Here is a 20,359-nt window from a genome sequence, read left to right as displayed (position 1 = left end):
CCAAGTCACCCTTTCGGACTGAGCCCAACCGAGCCCCATGGGCAAAGGCCCGGCCGCCAATCGCTCGTCTCTATGCCCCACCTCCAAGCCACTCCTTTATTGGGGGTGTCTTGCTAATTGCCTATAATTTCCACCTGTTGTCTATTCTATTTGCACCTGAAATTAATTGTCAATCAGTGTTTCTTCCTAAGTGGACAGTTTCACAGAAGTGTGATTGACTTGGAGTTACATTGTGTTGTTTAAGTGTTCCACACACACACACGCACACACACGCACACACACACACACTACTATATTTATTATAAATATATATATATACATATATAAATATAATACATATAGCATATAGATATATCTGTAGCCTGACTTTTGGACCAGAATCTAAGTTCATATTGTTACTGCTTCAACCATCATTAGAGCTTAATGTGGTGAAATGGTCGTACTCAGGGATCATATCGATTATCTTTGCCTTATAATGTGGAAAAATATGCATAAGTGAAGTGACACTGATCAAGTGAGCATGGGGGCCCACCAGGATAGTTTATACATAGGGCCGAGATTTTTTTCTCCTGAATAAAACATTCCAGAAAATGTGCACAAATTGTTAAAGGTCAATCAGATAAGAAATTTGTACTGAACCAACATTCTTCCTGAGCTCAGACTTTAAGCTGCTGCTGTGAAGATTTCTGTCCACACTGTAAATATATGCATGGAACCAACAGGAATTGGTCATTTTCTTTATTATTCTCAAATGCTGACTTTTTTGAAGAACGTGCTGGAATGATTTACACTGCGTTTCTTCTTGAAGATGCCTTTTTCTAACGGTGTCACTGCTTTGAGAAGGTCATGTTTAGCTTGAATGTTGGCATAGTACCAGAGAAATTAAATTATTTGAACTTTTCTGCTGGTGAGTGGCTGACTGCAGAGAGTGCACCTTTAAAAAGCAGAGAAGGTATAGTTTGATTCCGTTGTAAGTTATATTATGAAGAAAAGAACTGAAACATGGACTCATTTTCTGTGATTTGACAGACGCTGGACTTTTATTCAATGATACATGGTACAACGAGAAGTAAGTTAATGACGGCATTTATACTGTGTGACAGTACAAAAGTTGAAGACCTTGAAAAATGTAGAACAACAAACAGTTCAAACTGAATTAATTCAGCCGTGTTTTTGCATTAAATCATTTAGATGGAGACTGGAGACATGTCAGTTATTAAAAAAAAGTTTAAGTTGAAGGAAAACTGTTATATTGGGACATGGAAATGCTGGAGTAGATGATGTCTGCCCTCTAGTGGTTCTGTATTGTTATTGAACATAATGATGTATTATTTATCTATTGTGCTTCACTTCAGCACTGGGAGCAAATTTTCCATGTGCCCAGTTCTAATGATTGCATTTCTTTTTGCTTTAATTCCTGCTCAAAAGACTTGAAGAAGCTCACCAATGTCCAACCCAGAGTAATTATTTCTTATTTAAATGTAGATTACTACTCTGCAACAACTTTGGGATGACATGGTACTTATGTTAAAGTAAGAGAAGAAAACTATTTTAAGACAAAGATTTGTAAAGCTTTGAGGCAAACTATACCACTTTGCTAAGCAATAACAATCTCAATGTGTATTTAATTTCAGCTTTTTGTATGTCAGGGACAAAGAACCTCTGTAATCTGGCTCTGCTGACTGCTGTGCAGGCGTCAGAGTTCTGGTGAGATGTTGCTCATGCAGAGAAATCATTTCCTGCTGCTGCAGCTTTGGATGTGACATGTTCAAGTCTGGTACAAGGGGGAGTTGCTTTAACTGTGAAGCAGGTGCAGGAGACGCATCTCCATTTTGCTGCTGCAACATTTCACATGGGTCATTTTGTGAAGGGTTTGGTGTAGCTGTTGTTTTCTGGTGCCATCAGTACTGTCACCTAAACCTTAAGGACTAGTATTTTAACCTTCCTTAGTTTTCATTTAAAACTCCAGATTCCACCACTTGAAGTCGAATGGTTTCCTGCGGACGTTGGAGCCACAGTGCACCTCTCCCAGCAGTTTGTGGTAGGAGGCAAAGTCATCAATGAATGTACAGGAGAGACCCAGACCCTCCATCAGGGAACACATCTCAGCCTCAAGCGCACACCGTCCATTCACCTTGGGGCCAAATGGCTTTGGGATGCCGAGGCTTTTCCCCAACACAATCATGTTCACCTGGAAGTCGGTTTGACAACAGAAGTGACATAATGTCCAGTTTTTTTATAAATATATTTATATTTATATAAGCTGAAAATGGAAACATCTCTGAACCCACCATGTCAGGGTAATAAGCCACCGCTCTGTATGTTTCCTCCTCCTCCTCCTTCTTCTCCAGTTCCAATTTGAAGAGGATTGGCAGGTCAACAATGTCATCATCATCCAGTCCAAGCTCTCTCTTTAGTACATCCCTGTTCCAGTCAATGCAGCTCTGAGAAAGACAAAAAAGACACCATGATGTTTGATATGGCGTGTTAGTCAACTCTAATAACTCATTAACTAAAAACATGATATGCCACATTGTAAATATAAACGTAGATACCAAACTACGTTAAGCACCCAGCAGAAAGTAAAATGAACAGGATGTATATGTATACATAAATTACTCTCTAGCTGCAAGGGTTAACTGAACTGAATTTTGTACAGCTGAACTTTATCAGTTGATAAAAACAGCCAGTGAAGGATGATCGCTGTGTAGCAGTAATGACCTCCTGCATTGTTCTTTGTTTCAGAGAAGCTGAAGAAGCCTCTGACTGAACACACTTTGTTTTATCTTTTTTTTTTTTTATAGAGGATGTGTAGTATGTTTAGTTTCAGTCTGGTTTTAAATCACACCGTAGCACTGAAACAGCACTTTTAAGGGTTTTCAGTGATTTTTACTTTGGATTCTGGCAGCCCGGCTTCCCTCATTTATTGGACTTGACTGCAGCCTTCGACACGGTTGACCATGATGTTCTTCTATCACGGCTGGAATTATGTGTGGACCTTAAAGAATATATTTTTCCGTGGTTTCATTATTTATCTGAAAGGACTTTCTCTGTGAACATGGGCCCCTAAAGCTAAAATCTCTCAAAGCAATATCAGATTTATTGATTCTGTTATCCTCGACAACACTAAACAGTGGATATCTTTACACCTCTTTAAACTTTTTTGCAAGTCTGTTATTCCAAATGTTGACAATGCTCTGGTCCCCTTAATCTTACGTTGTCAGGTAATGTTAAAAACCTCGTGTGTTCCTGGATTGAACTTAAACAGTCAAGCTTTTTCCATCTCAGGTACTTAGCTTAGTTAACGTTAGCTTCCTGCTAACGTCAACATGTTATCCACCATTACCTGCGGATTGGCATTATTTCCAATAAATCGGTTATTATTGATTTCTTATTATATTGTTTTAATCGGTTTAATGTGTTGTTTTGTTTCTTGTATGGCTGTCATGTACTTCATTTATTTAGTCTAGATTGTAAGGCACTTTGGGCAGCATGAGTTGTGGGAAATATGCTATATTCATAAATGTGATCGTGACCTAGTCAGCTCCAGAGGTGCAACCTTTAGTTGCTTTTGGCACATCAGTTGCAAATTGGTCCACAGAAATCAAGTTTATAGACATAAAATTAAGCTAAACACACAAATGATCACCAAACCTGAGTCTGACTCCAGCTGAATCAGTTATGAGATTCCAGTGTTATAATAAAGTACAAACTTCAGTAATAAAATAGATTCATTCATTCATTTCTGTACCTCTTAGTCTAATTCAGAGTCACGGGGAAGCTGGAGCCTTTCCCAGCCATTAGCAGCTGTCCCAGCTGTGAGGTGCTAACCACCACACCACCGGCAGCCCGTATTAAATACATTATGTCAAAAAATGTCATGAACTATGCTGAGCAGCAAATGTCTACTGATCAGAATCTTTAAAACATGCAAACAAGTTGAATTGATGTGGATTAAATGCAGAAATAAAAAGTAAATATGGAATATGTTAGGAAAATTTCCCCACATGAACGACAGACACTCAGATCGATGAGAAGACACAGCTGTTTACTGCGATCAGAGGAGTTCAAACACAACCAGAAGACAAGTTAACACAAGCCAGCCGACAATGTTAGAACTGATTTCTCAGCTCGGGACACATCCTTGTATAGCCCCGCCCCCCTGGGAACAATGGCCTCTGGTGCTGGACCCCTGGAGTGAGGTCCACATTGACCGACCACAGAAGAAGGCAATAAAGTCCTTTAATGTGTTTTACAACTGTATTCAGTCCCAGGGGACTCTAAAGATAAAAGTTCAGGAAAAACAGTCCTGATCACAATCTTTAATGACTAGCTGTGTCTTCACAGATGGTCACAGTATCATCAATAAGATATTTCCATCAGAATAAATAACACACATAGTAAAATGAACAACTGAACTGCTGCATAGTGCCAGCTGTAGAGCTTGTAAAGGTGAAGCCTTCAATCATTTAAATTCTTAGTTGTGACTAAAAAAAGTAATTAGACAGCATCCTGTTCTAACTTGTCTCCAACCCTTTTGAGACAAAGAGAAAAGCTGGCAGATGCCAGGTTTTATCAGCGATCAGTAGATCCACTGTAACAAATGCTACTGGAAGCAAATCTCTGCAGCCAAGTTCTAACATATCTCGGAACGCCTTCCCATAGATGGGAACTTGTTCAAACATGCCCCATAGTTGGAATTAGAGAGTTGAGTTCAATGTTATTTGTCTTGTGGACTGTGCAGACCATAACTGATGTAAGCAGTTGGCAGTCCGACTCACCTGCACATAGTTATTTTCAGCCTGGAGACTTTTATCATTTAGTATCTCGTCCAATGTCACTGGTTCTTGACCTTTCAGACCTTTGGGAAGCATTGTACAGAATGAACACAATTAGATGATTTTTATCATTTAGAATATTTTTATCAGTATGTCTTCTGTACCCTCAAACAGTTTGGCTTGTCCATGTCCATCCTTCTGTAAGCCTCTGAATAGTTTGTAGCCTGCATCTGGGCTGGCCAGCAGCAGACGGAAGCCCTGTGAGCAGGAACACAGGAGGTGTTATGTTGGAGGTGCATTTCACTGACAAAGTTTGCATCACTTTTTTTTCAAGGTTTTGGAGCAACATGTCACACATCCAGGGAGCCTTTGTAAGACCTGGTCAGGGACGACAGATGAAAACTATCCTTTTAGCTAAATCTGGCATGTTTACAGAAGTTTACATTTATTAATATGCTCTGTCCCTGACAAATAAGTAAATTAAATAAAACATCTCTCTCCATTAATACATTTTACACTGGGGCATCATTTAGAAGTGTTTTGCTCCGGCAGAGATCCAGACATTTATAAAAATTCATGTTCTGATTGTACATGGAGGCCTAAATGACACTGCATGTAGGTTTTGCCTTTAATTTATCGCTTACCTGTATTTCTGCAGTGTGATCTTCTGGGTGGAATATAATATTTACCTTTCTGTCTTTTGCAGGAACAAAAGTCATGAATTCATCTATGTGGCCAACAAAGAGCCAGTCAGAAAACAAGGCAATGGGCTCCTGAACCTTCTGAGCCCACAGAAAGTCTTGAACTACTTTGGTCATGTTTCGTCCTTTAGTTGCCCTTAAAAATAGAAAAATAATTTATTTATACAACTCCTGCTCCTCTTACTGCTCTGCATAATGCAACTGGATGTATTAGTCATATAAACTACGCTCCATAAGACAGAAACTAATCTGTTACTCACGTAGGGAAGGCAACCCCGATGAGGATTCTGCCCAGAGGGAAATTCTTTCCATTCACAGTGACAGGAGGGCTAACCTCCAGATTACCGAACGAGTCCAGACTGCTTACATCCTTCCTCTTTGCAATCCTCGTCACATAGCCAAAGTCAGGGCCCTGAGGGGACAAATTTGGCATCAAGAACTCTTCAAGACAAGCAACTGTTTGACTCTTATTTTCTACAACAGTTTAATTGCATTGATGTAGCTTTTGATTTACATCTAAAAACAAACAAAATGAAATCTGAAACTGAGCACAGACAAACTCCACCAGGGAAATCTCAATGTGTTCCCATGCCAGCCAAGAGACACAGTCCCTCCAGTGTCCCAGGGCTTATCCAGGGCCACTCCCAGTGGGATATACCCAGAAAACCTCCCCAAGGGAGGTGCCCAGGAGGAATCCCAACTAGATGCCCTCGCTATCTCATCTGGTTTCCCTCGATGTGGAGCAGTGGCTCTACTCTGAGCCCTGATACCCTGCAGAGGAAACTCATTTCAGCCGCTTGTATGTGATCTAGCTCTTTTAGTCACCACCCAGACCTTGTAGTCATTGGGGAAGATAGGAAAGTAGATCAAATAGTAAATTGAGAGCTTCGCCCTTTGGCTCAGGTCCTCAGAGCCCATTTCGATCTATCTGTTCTTCCCTCCGTCCAGAACAAGACCTGAATCCTCCACTTGGGGCAGGATCTCATTCTCCAAGTCCACAAAGCCCATGTAAATGGGTTGGGTGAACTCCCACTCTCATTCAATCCAAGGTTGGGCTATCTGATGGATCCTCCTCTTCTGAACCCATGAAGAGGGAGGCTAGGAAGTGTGATCTGCCGGTAGAGCACACCAGCTGGTCCCCCTTCTTAAAGAGGGGGATGACCACTGCAGTCTGCCAGTCCAGAGGCCCAACTCAAAGTCAGATTTGATACTGATTATTGATTTGACTGATTATTTATTGTGAATTGGCTTGAATTGATTTGTCTGTAAACTTCCCTGAGACGACATTGTTGTGAACTGACACTATACAAATAAAGCTGAATTGAATTTAATTGAATGTTTAAACAACATTGGGGTACAAGTTTGGGCCATTTTTTTACATAGCCATAGTTTTGAAGATTAAAATAAAAAACATACGCTACCACGAGAGCTTGAGCATTTTCACAAGTTTTCCTCTCACCAGCAGCTCGTCATATGGAAAGTCCTGAAGCTCTCCATCTCGTGGGGAATCCAGAACAACAGGAAACCAGTGATGGGGTGAATCAATGTATCCGAATTCCAGTTCATCCTGAAAAGCAGATGATACAAGACTTAACTGCTGTCCTCATGTCTCAGTTATCATTGAAGTTGTTTTTCTCTGTCGTGTAAACTTTTCTTCATCTATGTGATTGTTATCAAACCATCAGGAGTCACTCGTTTTTCCTGATAAACAAGATCTAGTGATTTGGTTTGACTTTTTTATAAGCTCCTTTTTTTTTAAGTCACTCTGGTTTCAAGATATTTAATCCTTTGTGTCAGGATAAATAAAAAACCATCACAGTATCTGTAGCTGCAGTTTAGTTTATGCCTCTTACGACTCTTTGTTCTACAATCTGAATTTCTAAACAATGTTCACATTTAATAATCTATTATACTGATTAAAATGTATTAAAATGATGTTTTTAAAAGCAGCTCAAGTGAAAATGCTTAAATATATATACATATAAACAAGCAAATAAACTGTAAGAGGTAAAGCTGAAATGAGTCCGGCACACCTGCATCCAGCGGTCTCCTCTGTTCACATCCTCACTGCATATCTTCAGTTTGGACCCAACCTTTGCTACAAGGTTGTTCATCCCTTTCAGGAACTGGTTGTTGTCAGATGTACTGAAACCACAGGCAGACGAATGGTTTTCATTAAGAAATAATATGTTTTCCTTATGGTAGGAATCAAAATTTAATTCTATTTTTACAAACATTCATATTAAACAGTCAAGCATCTAAAGCAGGGGTGGCCAATGTCGGTCCTCAAGAGCCACAATCCTGCATGTTTTCCATGCATCCCTGCACCAACACACCTGACTCAAATTAAATGGATCCAACAGCCTATAAGGATCTGCACAATGAATCATTAGTTTAAGTCAGGTGTGTCGGTGCAGGGATGCATGGAAAACCTGCAGGATTGTGGCTCTCGAGGACCGACATTGGCCACTGCTGATCTAAAGAATCAGCGATAAACCAAACACAACAGTCATGTTCATGCACAGCTGTTTTTATAAAGTAACAGCGTCACATCTTGTTGACTCATCTATGGTGACAATCATCTTTAAATATTCATGGGTCCGGTCTAACCTGCAGACAAACACCTCCATGGGCTGGAGGGTGTTGGGTGTCATTATCCATGGAGCCACTCTGAAGACAACTTTGTCGGTGAAGATGGGCGTCTCAGGAAGGCCCTGTTAAATTATGAGAATGATGAGTACTCCTTTTTTCTCTCATGTTTCACTGACATGTTTTTGAAATGGAATGTGGCCGAATACATTCCAGATCATCACTTTAACAAGTTTAATTGTTGGTTTTTGAAAGAAAAAGTTCAGTCTTGATACAAGGGGTGTACTGAGAAGCAGGTTTAACACAGCCAGGATTTCCAAACCTAAACCTAGATAACAGGTACATAGCGTGTTTTTTGTTGTTTTTTTTCCTATTGTAAACATCTTTCCAACTCAGGTTGTTGACTCCTTCTTATACTCAGAATATGCCGACCGTCTGATTCTTCCCCCTCCTCAAGCTGCCACCTTGTCATGATGGAGGGATTGTGTGTCCCAATGATCCAGGAGTTTAAATGTGAGGGGCTTTATGACTCTGATAGGGTCATTCAAGGCGGGCAAATCTTTGTGAGATGAGGGACCAGACAGAGTTCAGAAAGGTCTCCTATGAATATAAAACCTTTGATTTGACTCTCCATCACCTGGACATTGGTCACTGGGCTCCATTCTTCCAGGGTAAAGAGAGGGTAGAGCTGTCAGTTGATCACCAACAAGTGCTGAGTTGGCTGCGATGGCAGGGGAGGATGCCTGTCACGACTAGCAGGCCTGATTGGAATCTACTGGAAAGGTCTTGTAGAGACCCTGACAGAAGGACCTTTGACTCCCACTTCAGGCAAAAGTTTGACACTGAGTTGGAATCGGCCATGTTCCATGCCTCCATTGTCAAGGTCGCTGACCGAAGCTGTGCTTGTTTGGTCATGGTGGTACCACCGAACCCATTGGTGGACACCAGCAGTAAGGAATTTCATCAACATGGAGAAGGAATCCTATCAGGCCTTGTTGGCTTGTGGGACTCTGGAGGCAGGTGATGGGCCAAGTGGGACGCAGCTTAGGCTTAATCGGGCTGTGATCTTCAACTCTCACTGGAAAGGTTTGTAGCCGGCTTGGCATGGCTGGGATGAGGAACAGTACCTCCAAAACCAGGATCCTAAGCTGGAAAAGGGTAGCATAAGCTCTTCAGAATGCAAATGAGACTTTGGCCCAAGGAGTTCGAGTATCTTGTCTTTTTCACAAGTGTTGAATGAATGAGTGGGAAGATTTTCTTTCTTACAGGGCTCTCCCTTAGAGAGTCATCCAGTCATCCAGTAGGGGCTGAGCGTAGAGTCACTGTTCCTCTGCATTAACCCGTTAAGGCCCGACCCATGAAAAAATGGTAAGAAAAGTCCAATTTTTTAAATATGAGGTCTTTATTTGGCTCTTTAACAAAATGTACCAAAAAAAATCATTTTTCGGGGGTGGATATCTACCATTTATTACCATGTGATATATTAAAAATGTTATAATATGGTTTTCTGCTTCTGGGTATCTATTAGGGGACAGAAGATGAACATCAAATTGTGTTCAACAGGATTTTGAGCAAAGTTTATACCATAAATTGAAGCAAAATGTTTCAGAAACTGTATGTGACAAATATGTCATGTCGGGCTCTTATGGGTTAAGAGGAGCCAGATGAGGTGGCTCGGCATCTGGTTAGGATATCTCGTAGACAACACCCTGGTGGTGTTCTGGACATGTCCCACCAGAAGGACGCCCCAGGGGAAGACCCAGGACACACTAGAGGGACTAAGGCTCTCAGCTGACTTGGGAATGCCTCAGAATTCCCCTGGAAGTGCTGGAAGAAATGGCCGATGAGAGGAAAGACTTGGCTTCTCTGTCAGGATGCTGCCTCTGCAACTCAGCCTCAGAGAAGAGGCAGATGATGGGTGGATGGATGAATTCTGCTTCATAGTAAAACCCTTTTTGGGACAATGTATCTAGAATTTACTAGCTTTGTTGGAAGCTTTTCACAAAATCACCAGAGAAAAGCTGTGGTATGTGTTTCAAATCTTTCTAAAACCACCATCAAATGGAACCTGATTTCAGATTTTTTCTTAAACTATGTTGTTTTGTTTAAAATTGTTAAATTTACACGGAAAAAAATATTAATAAATCTAAATCTGCATTAAATTGTGGACCTATGGAAGGAAAAGTGTCCACCTACATTCAAGCACTGGATTAACGATTTGATGCAATGTCTGACTTTGGAACAAATTGGCTGCTCAGTACAGGGTAGTAACTCTACATTTTACGCTACCTGGCAGCCTGTATTCAACCTGGTTGAAAGGACGGACTCTGACCTTTCTATTGGCCTCCTATTTTGGTTTTTCTTTTTTTTACTATACATCTTTATAATATAGTGTATTTTTTCAGTATACATGTCTGTATGGTAACCTGTCAACTGTGAATTGTATGTTTGTTTCTTATGTCCAACATGTTATTATTACTTGTTATGATAAACTGGTGCAGTTAGAATGGGTGGGGGTGGGACTGCGGGATATTGTTGCTTGTTGTTAGTCACTGTTTGCTATATATGTTAAAATCAATAAAAAGAATTTGATAAATTGTGGATGTGCAGGTCTTACAGCAGAGATGGGTTCCAGCAGGCTGAGGCTGATGCTGATGAGTCCATCAAAGTCTTTGTCAGGAAATCTGAGGCCCTCCACATAAAAGTTCATCTCTGCTGTTCCTCCAACGTAAGGCACATCCTGAGACAGAACGTCGATGCTCAGCACCCGTAGAAGGTCCTTCACAACGGTGCTAGAGGGCTGCTCTGCAAATTTAACAATTTTACAACTATTAGCTCCTTAATCTAGAAAAAATAGTACATCAGTGTGTTGGGTTTTATTAAACCAGGTATGACACTGAAGCCTGAACACACAGGCTGAATTACATGCACAATCTGCTCTGTGGCTTTAACAGATATTCTAACTCACGTAAGGTGTTTTTCTGCACTCCGGGGATTCGAGACCTGAAGACTCGAACGCTTTCTGCATCTCCCTGAGAGATGTGCATGGTGAGTTTGTAGCCACTCGGGAGCCGTGCAGGGCCTTTGGTCCGAAGCACCATGAGCGACATGTCCTTCAAATCTGCAAATCCACAGAAAGCCACACACACAAATGTCAAGTTTACCTCGAGATACAAATCATGATGCACAGTACACATGTCTGAGACTTTTTAAGCTGTTAAGTCCTGGGCTAATCCATGTATGGTAACTGTTCTAGTACCTTAAACTTTGCTTTTACTCTCAAATTCCAGCTCAACTGGTTTGTCCTGTGCAAAGTAATATGAGACTCCTTTCAGAGCCTACTGTCAGAAGACTTTTCTTTATCAGACTGACTTGGTTATAAAAATGTCCTGATACAGGGGAATGGAAAAAAGTTGCTCTGATGCTGGTTTACCAGACACTTTGGGGGTGCAGTCTTCCTGACAGTCTGGTTTCTTCTGGTAGGTCGGCTCTGAGTCACAGTTAACCAAAAGGATGGCTCCATGTCCACTGGAACCCCATTTCCAAGATCCCTAATAGATTTTCAACACGACAAAAGCATGAATTACATGATTCAAGTTCCTGAAAACGTTTAGTGAAAATATCCATCCAACCATTTTCCATATCCACTTGTTCCATCACAGGGTTGCAGGAGGGCTGAAGCCCATCCCTACGGCTACTAGGTGGGAGGCAGGGTACACCCTGGACAGGTCACCAGGTCCTCGTAGGACCATTTAGTGAAACCTTCACCTTTAGCTTCAGCATTTTTATTTATTTATTTTTACATGAGGAAGTTAGCTTGATTTGCCACTCAGATACCGAAGGCTCTGGATATCGTGTGACTGTTTTTGATGCCATCCATTTTTTATTTTGCACGGAGATTCAGGAAACCGCCCGTGGAGTGACAGATCAGGGTGGTGGACCAGAGAGAGTACCATCTAACTCAGCTTCTCTGGGAAAACTTACTCAAGGGTGTTGAAAAGGAGATTCTGAGGCACCGGAAGTGATGGTGGGATGGAGAGAGAGATGGACAGATGGATTGGGGCAGTTTGTCAAAACTATTGAGGGGAACTGCACTAGTCCGTCATGGTTTGGAGCAAGCTGAGTCCAACAACAAAGCTTCAGGTTTTCTGGTCTTGCTACATTCCAACCCCCATCTATGGGCACGAGATTTCAGTAGTGACCAAAAGAATGAGTTTACAGAGAAAAGCAGCTGAAATGAGTTTCCTCCAGAAGGTGGACAGACTCAGTCTGGGGGGTCGGGTGAGGAACTCATGAAACCTCACCTATGCCTCCTCGTCACCTTATTTGGAGGTTTTCTGGGTATGTCCTACTAGGAGGAGGCTAAGGGCAGACCCGATGGATGGATGGATGGACGGATGGATGGATGGATGGATGGATGGATAGACGGATGGATGGATGGATGGACGGATGGATGGATGGATGGACGGATGGATGGACGGATGGATGGATGGATGGATGGACGGATGGATGGACGGATGGATGGATGGACGGATGGATGGACGGATGGATGGACGGACGGATGGACGGACGGATGGATGGACGGATGGACGGACGGATGGATGGACGGACGGATGGACGGATGGATGGACGGACGGATGGATGGATGGATGGATGGACGGACGGATGGATGGATAGATGGATGGATGGATGGATGGACGGACGGATGAATGGATGGATGGACGGATGAATGGATGGATGGACGGATGGATGGATGGATAGATGGATGGATGGATGGATGGACGGACGGATGAATGGATGGATGGACGGATGGATGGATGGACGGACGGATGAATGGATGGATGGATGGATGGATGGATGGACGGATGGATGGATGGACGGATGGATGGATGGACGGACGGATGGACGGATGGATGAATGGATGGACGGATGGATGGACGGATGGATGAATGGATGGATGGACGGATGGATGGATGGATAGATGGATGGATGGATGGATGGATGGATGGATTTAACAAGACATTTGCATCTTGCCTAGAACAGATAAAACTGCCTCTGGAACACCTGGTTTTACATAAAGAGCAGCAAGTTGAGATAAAACTTTCGGAATCACCTTATTGGGGTTGTTTTTCTCCACAACGCCGTCTCTGTCAGCGTCCACATCCAGAGAGATCTCTGAGAGACAGACATGTCTTCCTCATCACATTTTGCATTGACATTTTATCATTCCAGGTTCTTTTTGATTATTTATCGTTTCTCTATTAAAATGACTCTGAATCAACTTTCCAAAATATTTCATTAATGTCCCACTGAAACTACAGTAATACCTCAACAAATCTTCACTTATATAGCTCATACATTATTATTATTATTATTATTATGTGTTGTTCTTTATTGGAAATGAACTTACCAACAGCAGTCAGGTGCAGCACAGCTATCCCCAACACCTTCTTGTTCTCTCCGTAGTAGCAGACAGACAGCTTGTAACAGAAAAGCAAGTCACTGACGTGCAGAAATGAGTTAACACTTCCTCTCATTATCTTATAATCTATTAATAAAAATTAAAACAAATACTACAACTACAAATACTAAAGGTAGAGTGTGTTTAATTTCTTCTCCCATCCTCAGGGTAACAGCTCCAACCACAGACCTCTGTCTGACTTACCTTGCTATCATTTTCTTCTTGGCTGGCTTGGCTCATGCTGATGAGCAGGACCGAGTTTCCCTGAAGAGGGATGGGAGTGAGATGGGATGTCCCTTGAGGTGGGGGGGTTATGCTGTACTGAACACTGGGAGTGCATTTCACTGAGAAGAACTTGGAGGAGGGAGGGGCACTCCTAAGAGCCAGACACACAGTATTTTAATGAATGCTGGACACATGCAGTACAGATTAAAAGTCTTCAGCTTCCCTTGTTTCTTTATATCTTGCCTCCAAGAAGCCAGACTTTATCATCTCAAAGTGGTCCCGAGAAAGATTTTTCAAAGCTTTCTGAAGTTTTTCTTTGGACATTGGCTATTGTACCTGATCACTTCTGGAAGGTCCTGGTTGTGTATGCCAACCAACGCTGGCCAATATAATAGTTGACGCCTGTTTCACAAATTTACGACAAACCATTTCTGGCCTTTTTTCTATTTGTTTTATCTAATTCATTTGTTTTATTTAATTAATTTGATGATTTCCACGATAACGGAGGTTTAAAGGCACCAATAAAGTGATTCCAAAAGAGCTTTTAGCTAAAACCTTACAAATTTCAGTACTGATGCATCTTTAAAAATGGAGGAACGGGACAAGTAACATAACATGTGGTAGCCTTAAATAAATAAACAAATATAAAATAAAATAACAAAATATCGAGAGCAGGCAGGTAAGCAGTACCTGAAAGTGTAGTGTTTTAGGGAAAAAACTTAATATCTAACACAGTACCTTCGACATACTTTTGCTGTCAGGGTTTATGGGTGTTTGCTTCAGTGTTTTCTGTTAGTTTCTATTGACTTAAAGCATTTTTTTGTTTCTTGTCCTATTCTGTTGAGCCCCACCCTTGTATGTTCTGTGCTCTGTCCTTCCTGGTTCAGCTCACCTGGTTAAATGAGCTTGTTCTCGTTAGTATTCTTCTGTGAATTTATACCCCTTGGTTTCAGGTTTCCTCTGTCAGATCATTATGTCTTCTTGTCAGGTTGCTGTCTTGTTTCTGTCACGTTTGTTAGTTCCTTTTTCTTTTGGGGGGTTAAAACCTTTATTCCTCTACCTCAACACATGACATCTGCTCCTTACGTTGTCAACAATGTTGTCTGAAGAGAATTATGAATAAAACGCTGATTCATGATAGCGGGCTGCACAGGAGCGTACCTGTTCAGGTTCACCTTGAGCTCGAGCCGACCCTGCACAACACGCGGCGAGTCCGCGGCTGAATCATGACCGCAGTCCTCCCACAGTGTGCAGGACACAACCACCAACCTCATGCCCTATGACTGATTGTTGTCAGGTTATCCAGACGCACATCATCCCCGAGAGAAACTCCCTGACGCGGGAGCGCGCGCGCCTTCAGCAGATAAACAGGAAAACAGCCTACAAGCTGCTTAAATTGTTATTTGATGGTTATTGTGCCAGCAAGGTTTTACTAAGTTTCAAGTAGCTTTAAAGCTTAACGTTTGTAAAATAAAAAGAAGGCCACAAGATTATCCTAAATACATGCTGAATCTAAATTTAAAATACACTGGATCCTCTCCTTAATGTCCAGATTTCATGATTTAGACTGTGCAAAATAAAATACCCCATTTTTTATTTATTTATTATTATTATCTTATTATTGTTTGTTTGTTTTAAAGAGAGCCTGACAGACTGTGTGGTTAATCACTTCCTGGTACTATAAACGTGCTGTACACACAGAAGCTTTCAGACTGCAACCAAACTTCGTTTCTTATTTACACTGTTCGTATAATCAACGTCACGACAGTATTAAAACGTTGTGGATTTTGGTGGAAAATACTTCAGGCTAAAGTACGATTGTTTAGGTGTGTTTTCAGTTCTTTAAAATGAAGTGTCCTACGTACAAAAAAAAGCTAACAGCAATAATAATAATAATAATAAGTAGCGCTAAAAGCTACAAAAGACTTTAAAAAAACACTGACACGACAAAAAAAATAATAAAAAACAAATAAAAAAAAACCTGTCGCTAAATTTAAATGATAAGCTCAGAAAATGAAACTGGTAACGTGTTTACTGCCACTGCTCCTGCAACCCCCCACCACATTTCAGCTCACCTGTTCAGGCTGGTCTTCAGAGACGTGCCGAGGACATGGACAACGGCTTGCGGTCTGTTTGTGTCCAGACGAAGTGTTCGCTGATAACCCGCCATCACTGGTCTTTTTTGTAAGAAAGCAGGCAAAGCGGACGGTGAAGCGGTTTGGGAAACTTGAAACATGTTTGGTTGTTCGTTGTCTTCAGCTGATGTTAAGAGGCGGAAGCTTCAGCTGTTCCCAAGTTAAAAGTCTGTAATTTGAGAACAACCGAGTTGTTTCTGGAGTTGATGAGCTACTATAATAAGGGATGTGACGTGTCGATACTCTGGAGTCGATACTTTGATATCAGCCAGTAAAACTATTGGATTCGATACTTTTTGGAGGATCGAGATACTACTTATCTGACTTCTGTGAGTTGTTGGTCATAAAATTGTGTGTAAAGCCCAGCAACACTGTATTCCTTTTGTCTCTCTCTCTCTCTCTCTCTCACACACACACACACACGCACACACACACACACACACACACACACACACACACACAGATAACTTAATGATTCCTATAGGTAACCAAGGCTTCAGTCCTGTAAAAGAAAAAACTGTCAAAGTGGACTTTTGATGCCAGTCATATACAGTATCAAAACTTTATGAGCACATTTGACCATTGAAGAAAACACCAAGTTCTAGGGACAGCTTGTATTTTCTTAAGCAGGACACCAGAGGGCAGCAGCTGTCATCACATCCCACATGATGATGGCTGAAAAAAGAAAAATTCTCATCTTATCACATTATATTGTGACCATTTTACTGTAAAAACATGAAACTTATTACGTTCTAATGTGGTAGGTTTTCTGGTGAAAACATGGAATCTAAACTGTCCATGCAGCAGATCAGAGAAATGTCTAATTTACCAAATGGGATGAGGTTGTACTTGATAGTAGACTGATAGTAGGCAAAGCTTGGAGGACACTGATATGAATCATGCTGCACCTTAAACCAGACAGGGCTACGTCTTTGTGTCTGCAACTTAATTCTCCCAGTCCCAGTGGTGCTTATGGCCTTTATAGTTTTCATTTTAGTTTTCAGAAGACAACTAGACCATAGGCGTGACTACTGATACATGTTAACCAAAAGCAACCCACACACGTCTCACTGACCTACCGTGATGTCCCACGTGTGTGTTCAACAAAAAATCTGAGCAGAACAATTAAACCTTAAAAAAGAAACTGAAATGTATGATGTAAGATAACAGTCAGGATTTGTGTGCACACCCGTGCATATTCATCTAAAGTTGTGAATAAATAAAAATGAGTAAATTCTTGTAAAATCACACATAAAATGTTTATTGTGTATTTAGTCAGTGAAATACGATGTGACCTCTGACCTGTTGTTGGCAGTTTCTTCACAGCTGTGGTTCGTACATTCACAACAAAGAAACAAAGTTTTAATTTACATTTTGTATTTGTAATTTCTGAAGTAAAGTTTGTAGAACGTTTAAAATCATATTCTCACAGACTAACTATACAATAAATATTTTATGTGTGATTTTACACAGATGAGAATTTACTCATTTTTGTTCATGCACAACTTTAGATGAATATGTACGGATGTGTGCTTGTGCACATGAATCCTTATTGACAGCTGCCTTGCACCATAGAAATGTTTCTGCTTGACATGAATAATCTCCATTAAATGTATTTTGTTGTAATAATTCTAGTTCAGAACAACATCAGCAGACACTCCTTTGTTTCATGTTCTTTCAATAGCTAAAACTTATCACGCTATAATGTGATATGTTTCACATTTTCCAATAAACGATCTCATTATAAAGTGATAAGGTCCCAACTTCTTTTATTTGGGTGACAGCTCTATGCTTCCATATTAAAGGCTGCCTTTACTTACATGGAGGAGGTTTTGTCATGGCCTGTGATTAAATCAGAGGATGTGAAGATTTTACAGGCATATAGTTTTCTACAGTGAGTTGCTGTAATGTTTTGGGTGAGGATGGGTCATTGCATGACTTGGATGTTACAGCTAACATGCAAGTGATCATGAAGAAATGGCCTTCAGACACAGACAGGCTGAGGAACATTGTGACTTACAGAAGAAGTTTCATCTCCTCTTTTTGGAGATGTACAAGATTCTACAGTAGCTGTAAGAAAGGAGAAGAACTCAAACTGACGCTCTCTTAAGGGCAAAGGAACAAGAGAAAGTTTGCATTCACATTGTCTCAGATTTGGAGATAGCTGAGCTGGATGCGGATTGTTTATGTGAGCTACCGGATATGTTTACAAGAAAGGTATTTCCTATCCATCATGGCAGTATTCCGCAGCAGAAAGATCTGCAAAGATAGACGATAAAATACTGATAGGAATAGATGTTCCAAGGCCTTGCAGCCATGGGAAGTTGTTAGAAGTGTGAATGGAGGTCCTTATGCAGTCAAAACCATGTTAGGCTGGACTGTAAATGGTCCTCTGAGAGAACTGTTCTTGGCCTAGTTCCTTTATATGTCTATACTTGTATGTATATACAGTATAGCCTTTGCTGTCATTCTGGTCAACAGATGGTGGCCCCTAGAGTGAAAACAGAACTTGGGGGAAAAAAACTTATCAATTTTGTTGATCTGTATGGCTGTGATGATAGGGTAGGTACTTACCACATTGTGGGGCAAAGCACCACAGAAGAAAAATCTCAGGGTTGGTTTTTACTTCCAAGGTACATGTTTGAATGCCCAACTTTTACAGGGCCCAGAGCATACCAGCACATTGTTTGGAGTAATAACTTTTTTTTCGAAAGGAACCGGGGTTCTCATGGCAGACCTCAGTTTGGACTGTGACCATTTGAGGTTTCTATATGATGCCAGATGGAGACATGGTGGAATATAGAATGCTATTACATCTGTTTGGAGCTACATCTTCTCCAAGCTGTGCATGTTTTGCCTTGAGAAAATGTGCTGAAGATAACGAGGAGCACTTCAGTCAAAAAGCAGTTGATGTTGTTTTACAGTTTATATGCTGATGATTGTCTTGTGTCAGTAGATCCTGAAGAAGAGGTATTAATGCTTTATTGAGAACTTCGTGGTCTGTGTGCTAAAAGAGGCTTTCAGCTTGTTAAATAGATTAGCAACAGTTGCAAAGTTTACTAGCTAAAAGTCTTAACTTTAAGGTGCCCAGTCACATTTATTCAGGTTTAAATTAATCATGAAACATACCTGTAACATGGAGGGGGCATATTATCTATTCTAAATTCTATCTATGATCCTTTAGGATTCTTGCTACCAGTTGTCGTCTCAGCCAAGGGAATCCTTTCAGGAGACAGTTGGGTTGGAATGATGCATTACCAGATGATGCTGTAAAAAGGTGGAAGGTATTGTTAGAGGAGCTCCATCAGGAGATTTTCAGTTGCTAAAAACCCTCAAATTTGGAGTGGTTTCTGCACAGGTGCATTACTTTGGAGATGCAAACAAGATTGGATATGGAACCGTGTCTTATCTGTTACCAGAGAACAACCGTGGATAGGTGCACTGTTTAATGAAAAAGTTGTGTGTAGCTCCACAGAAACTTGCTACCATCCCTCATATAGAGTTAACAGCTGCTGTGATTGCAAGCAGAATGGATAAGATGTGGAGAAGGGAGCTGCAGATTAAAATGCAGGAATCAGTTTTCTGGAAAGGGAGTACATCTGTACTGAAGTACATCAGAAATGAGACTTCAAGGTTCAAAATGTTTGTAGCCAATCAGGTGTCAGAGATACTCACACTATCCAATGTGGCTCAGTGGAGATATGTGACTACATTAAATAACCCCGCAGACATGGCCTCTAGGGGATCTTAAGTGGAACTTCTCTTGAAAGCTGACACTTGGTTGTCAGGTCTTTAGTTTCTTGAACTGCCCAAAAAAGGGTGACTAGTGAATCCTGATGTGTCTGCAATGGTTTCTTCACAACATCCTGAGATCAAAACAGGTGCGGCAGATGGATTCAGTTATGAGTTTTATCAACTGCTTCTTTCATGGATTCATCTGAAAAGAATGGTTGGATGGCTTCTTAGGTTTAGGTGCTTGGATCTATCAAGATGACCCTCACTCAGTCTGACCTGGATGGAGGGCAGCTGGAAAGGAGGCTAGAAGAGATGAAAACTTTCAAAGGTTAGGTTGCAAGAGGTTTAACACAACAGAGACAGCAGTTATCTCTTATTTTCAGAGAAAGATGTATCCAGATGAAGTGAAAGGCTTGCAGAAGCGGGAAGTTGTGAAAAGGACCAGTCATCACCATTATGGTGGCCACCTGTCTGAAAACTGCCAACTTAATCCCCGTGCCCAAAACATCTGCCATAACAGGGTTGAATGATTACCTGCCTGTGGCCCTGACACAGGTGGCCATGAACTGCATGGAGAGACTGATGCTTCAACAAATCAAGGCCCATATCCCACCTGGCCTCGACCAACACCAGTTCGCCAAGAAGTTCAACAGGTCCACAGACAACACCATCTCCATGGCCTGCCGCACCGCCCTCAGCCATCTGGAAAGCTCCAACATGTATGTCAAGATGCTG

General features: G+C 41.3%; 1 protein-coding gene across 1 annotated transcript; it reads right to left on the bottom strand.

The window, feature by feature from the left end:
• Positions 1–1,018: 1,018 nt before the first annotated feature.
• Positions 1,019–16,091, bottom strand: LOC121642857 (protein-arginine deiminase type-2-like). Its single transcript, XM_041989867.1, has 16 exons — positions 15,830–16,091; positions 13,734–13,905; positions 13,479–13,548; positions 13,182–13,243; positions 11,502–11,619; positions 11,037–11,189; positions 10,686–10,873; positions 8,090–8,193; positions 7,513–7,624; positions 6,939–7,046; positions 5,740–5,891; positions 5,468–5,615; positions 4,943–5,036; positions 4,782–4,861; positions 2,292–2,444; positions 1,019–2,191 (listed from the first exon to the last, which is right to left on the bottom strand). The coding sequence occupies exons 1-16, from the start codon at positions 15,988–15,990 to the stop codon at positions 1,958–1,960; spliced, it is 2,109 nt and encodes a 702-aa protein (XP_041845801.1). The 5' UTR covers positions 15,991–16,091; the 3' UTR covers positions 1,019–1,957.
• Between the last annotated feature and the right edge of the window lie 4,268 nt (positions 16,092–20,359).

This window comes from Melanotaenia boesemani, chromosome 7 (assembly GCF_017639745.1).
Source record: "Melanotaenia boesemani isolate fMelBoe1 chromosome 7, fMelBoe1.pri, whole genome shotgun sequence".
NCBI lineage: Eukaryota > Metazoa > Chordata > Actinopteri > Atheriniformes > Melanotaeniidae > Melanotaenia > Melanotaenia boesemani.
Note: the sequence above shows the minus strand (reverse complement) of the source record. Positions and strands in the feature narration are given on the sequence as shown.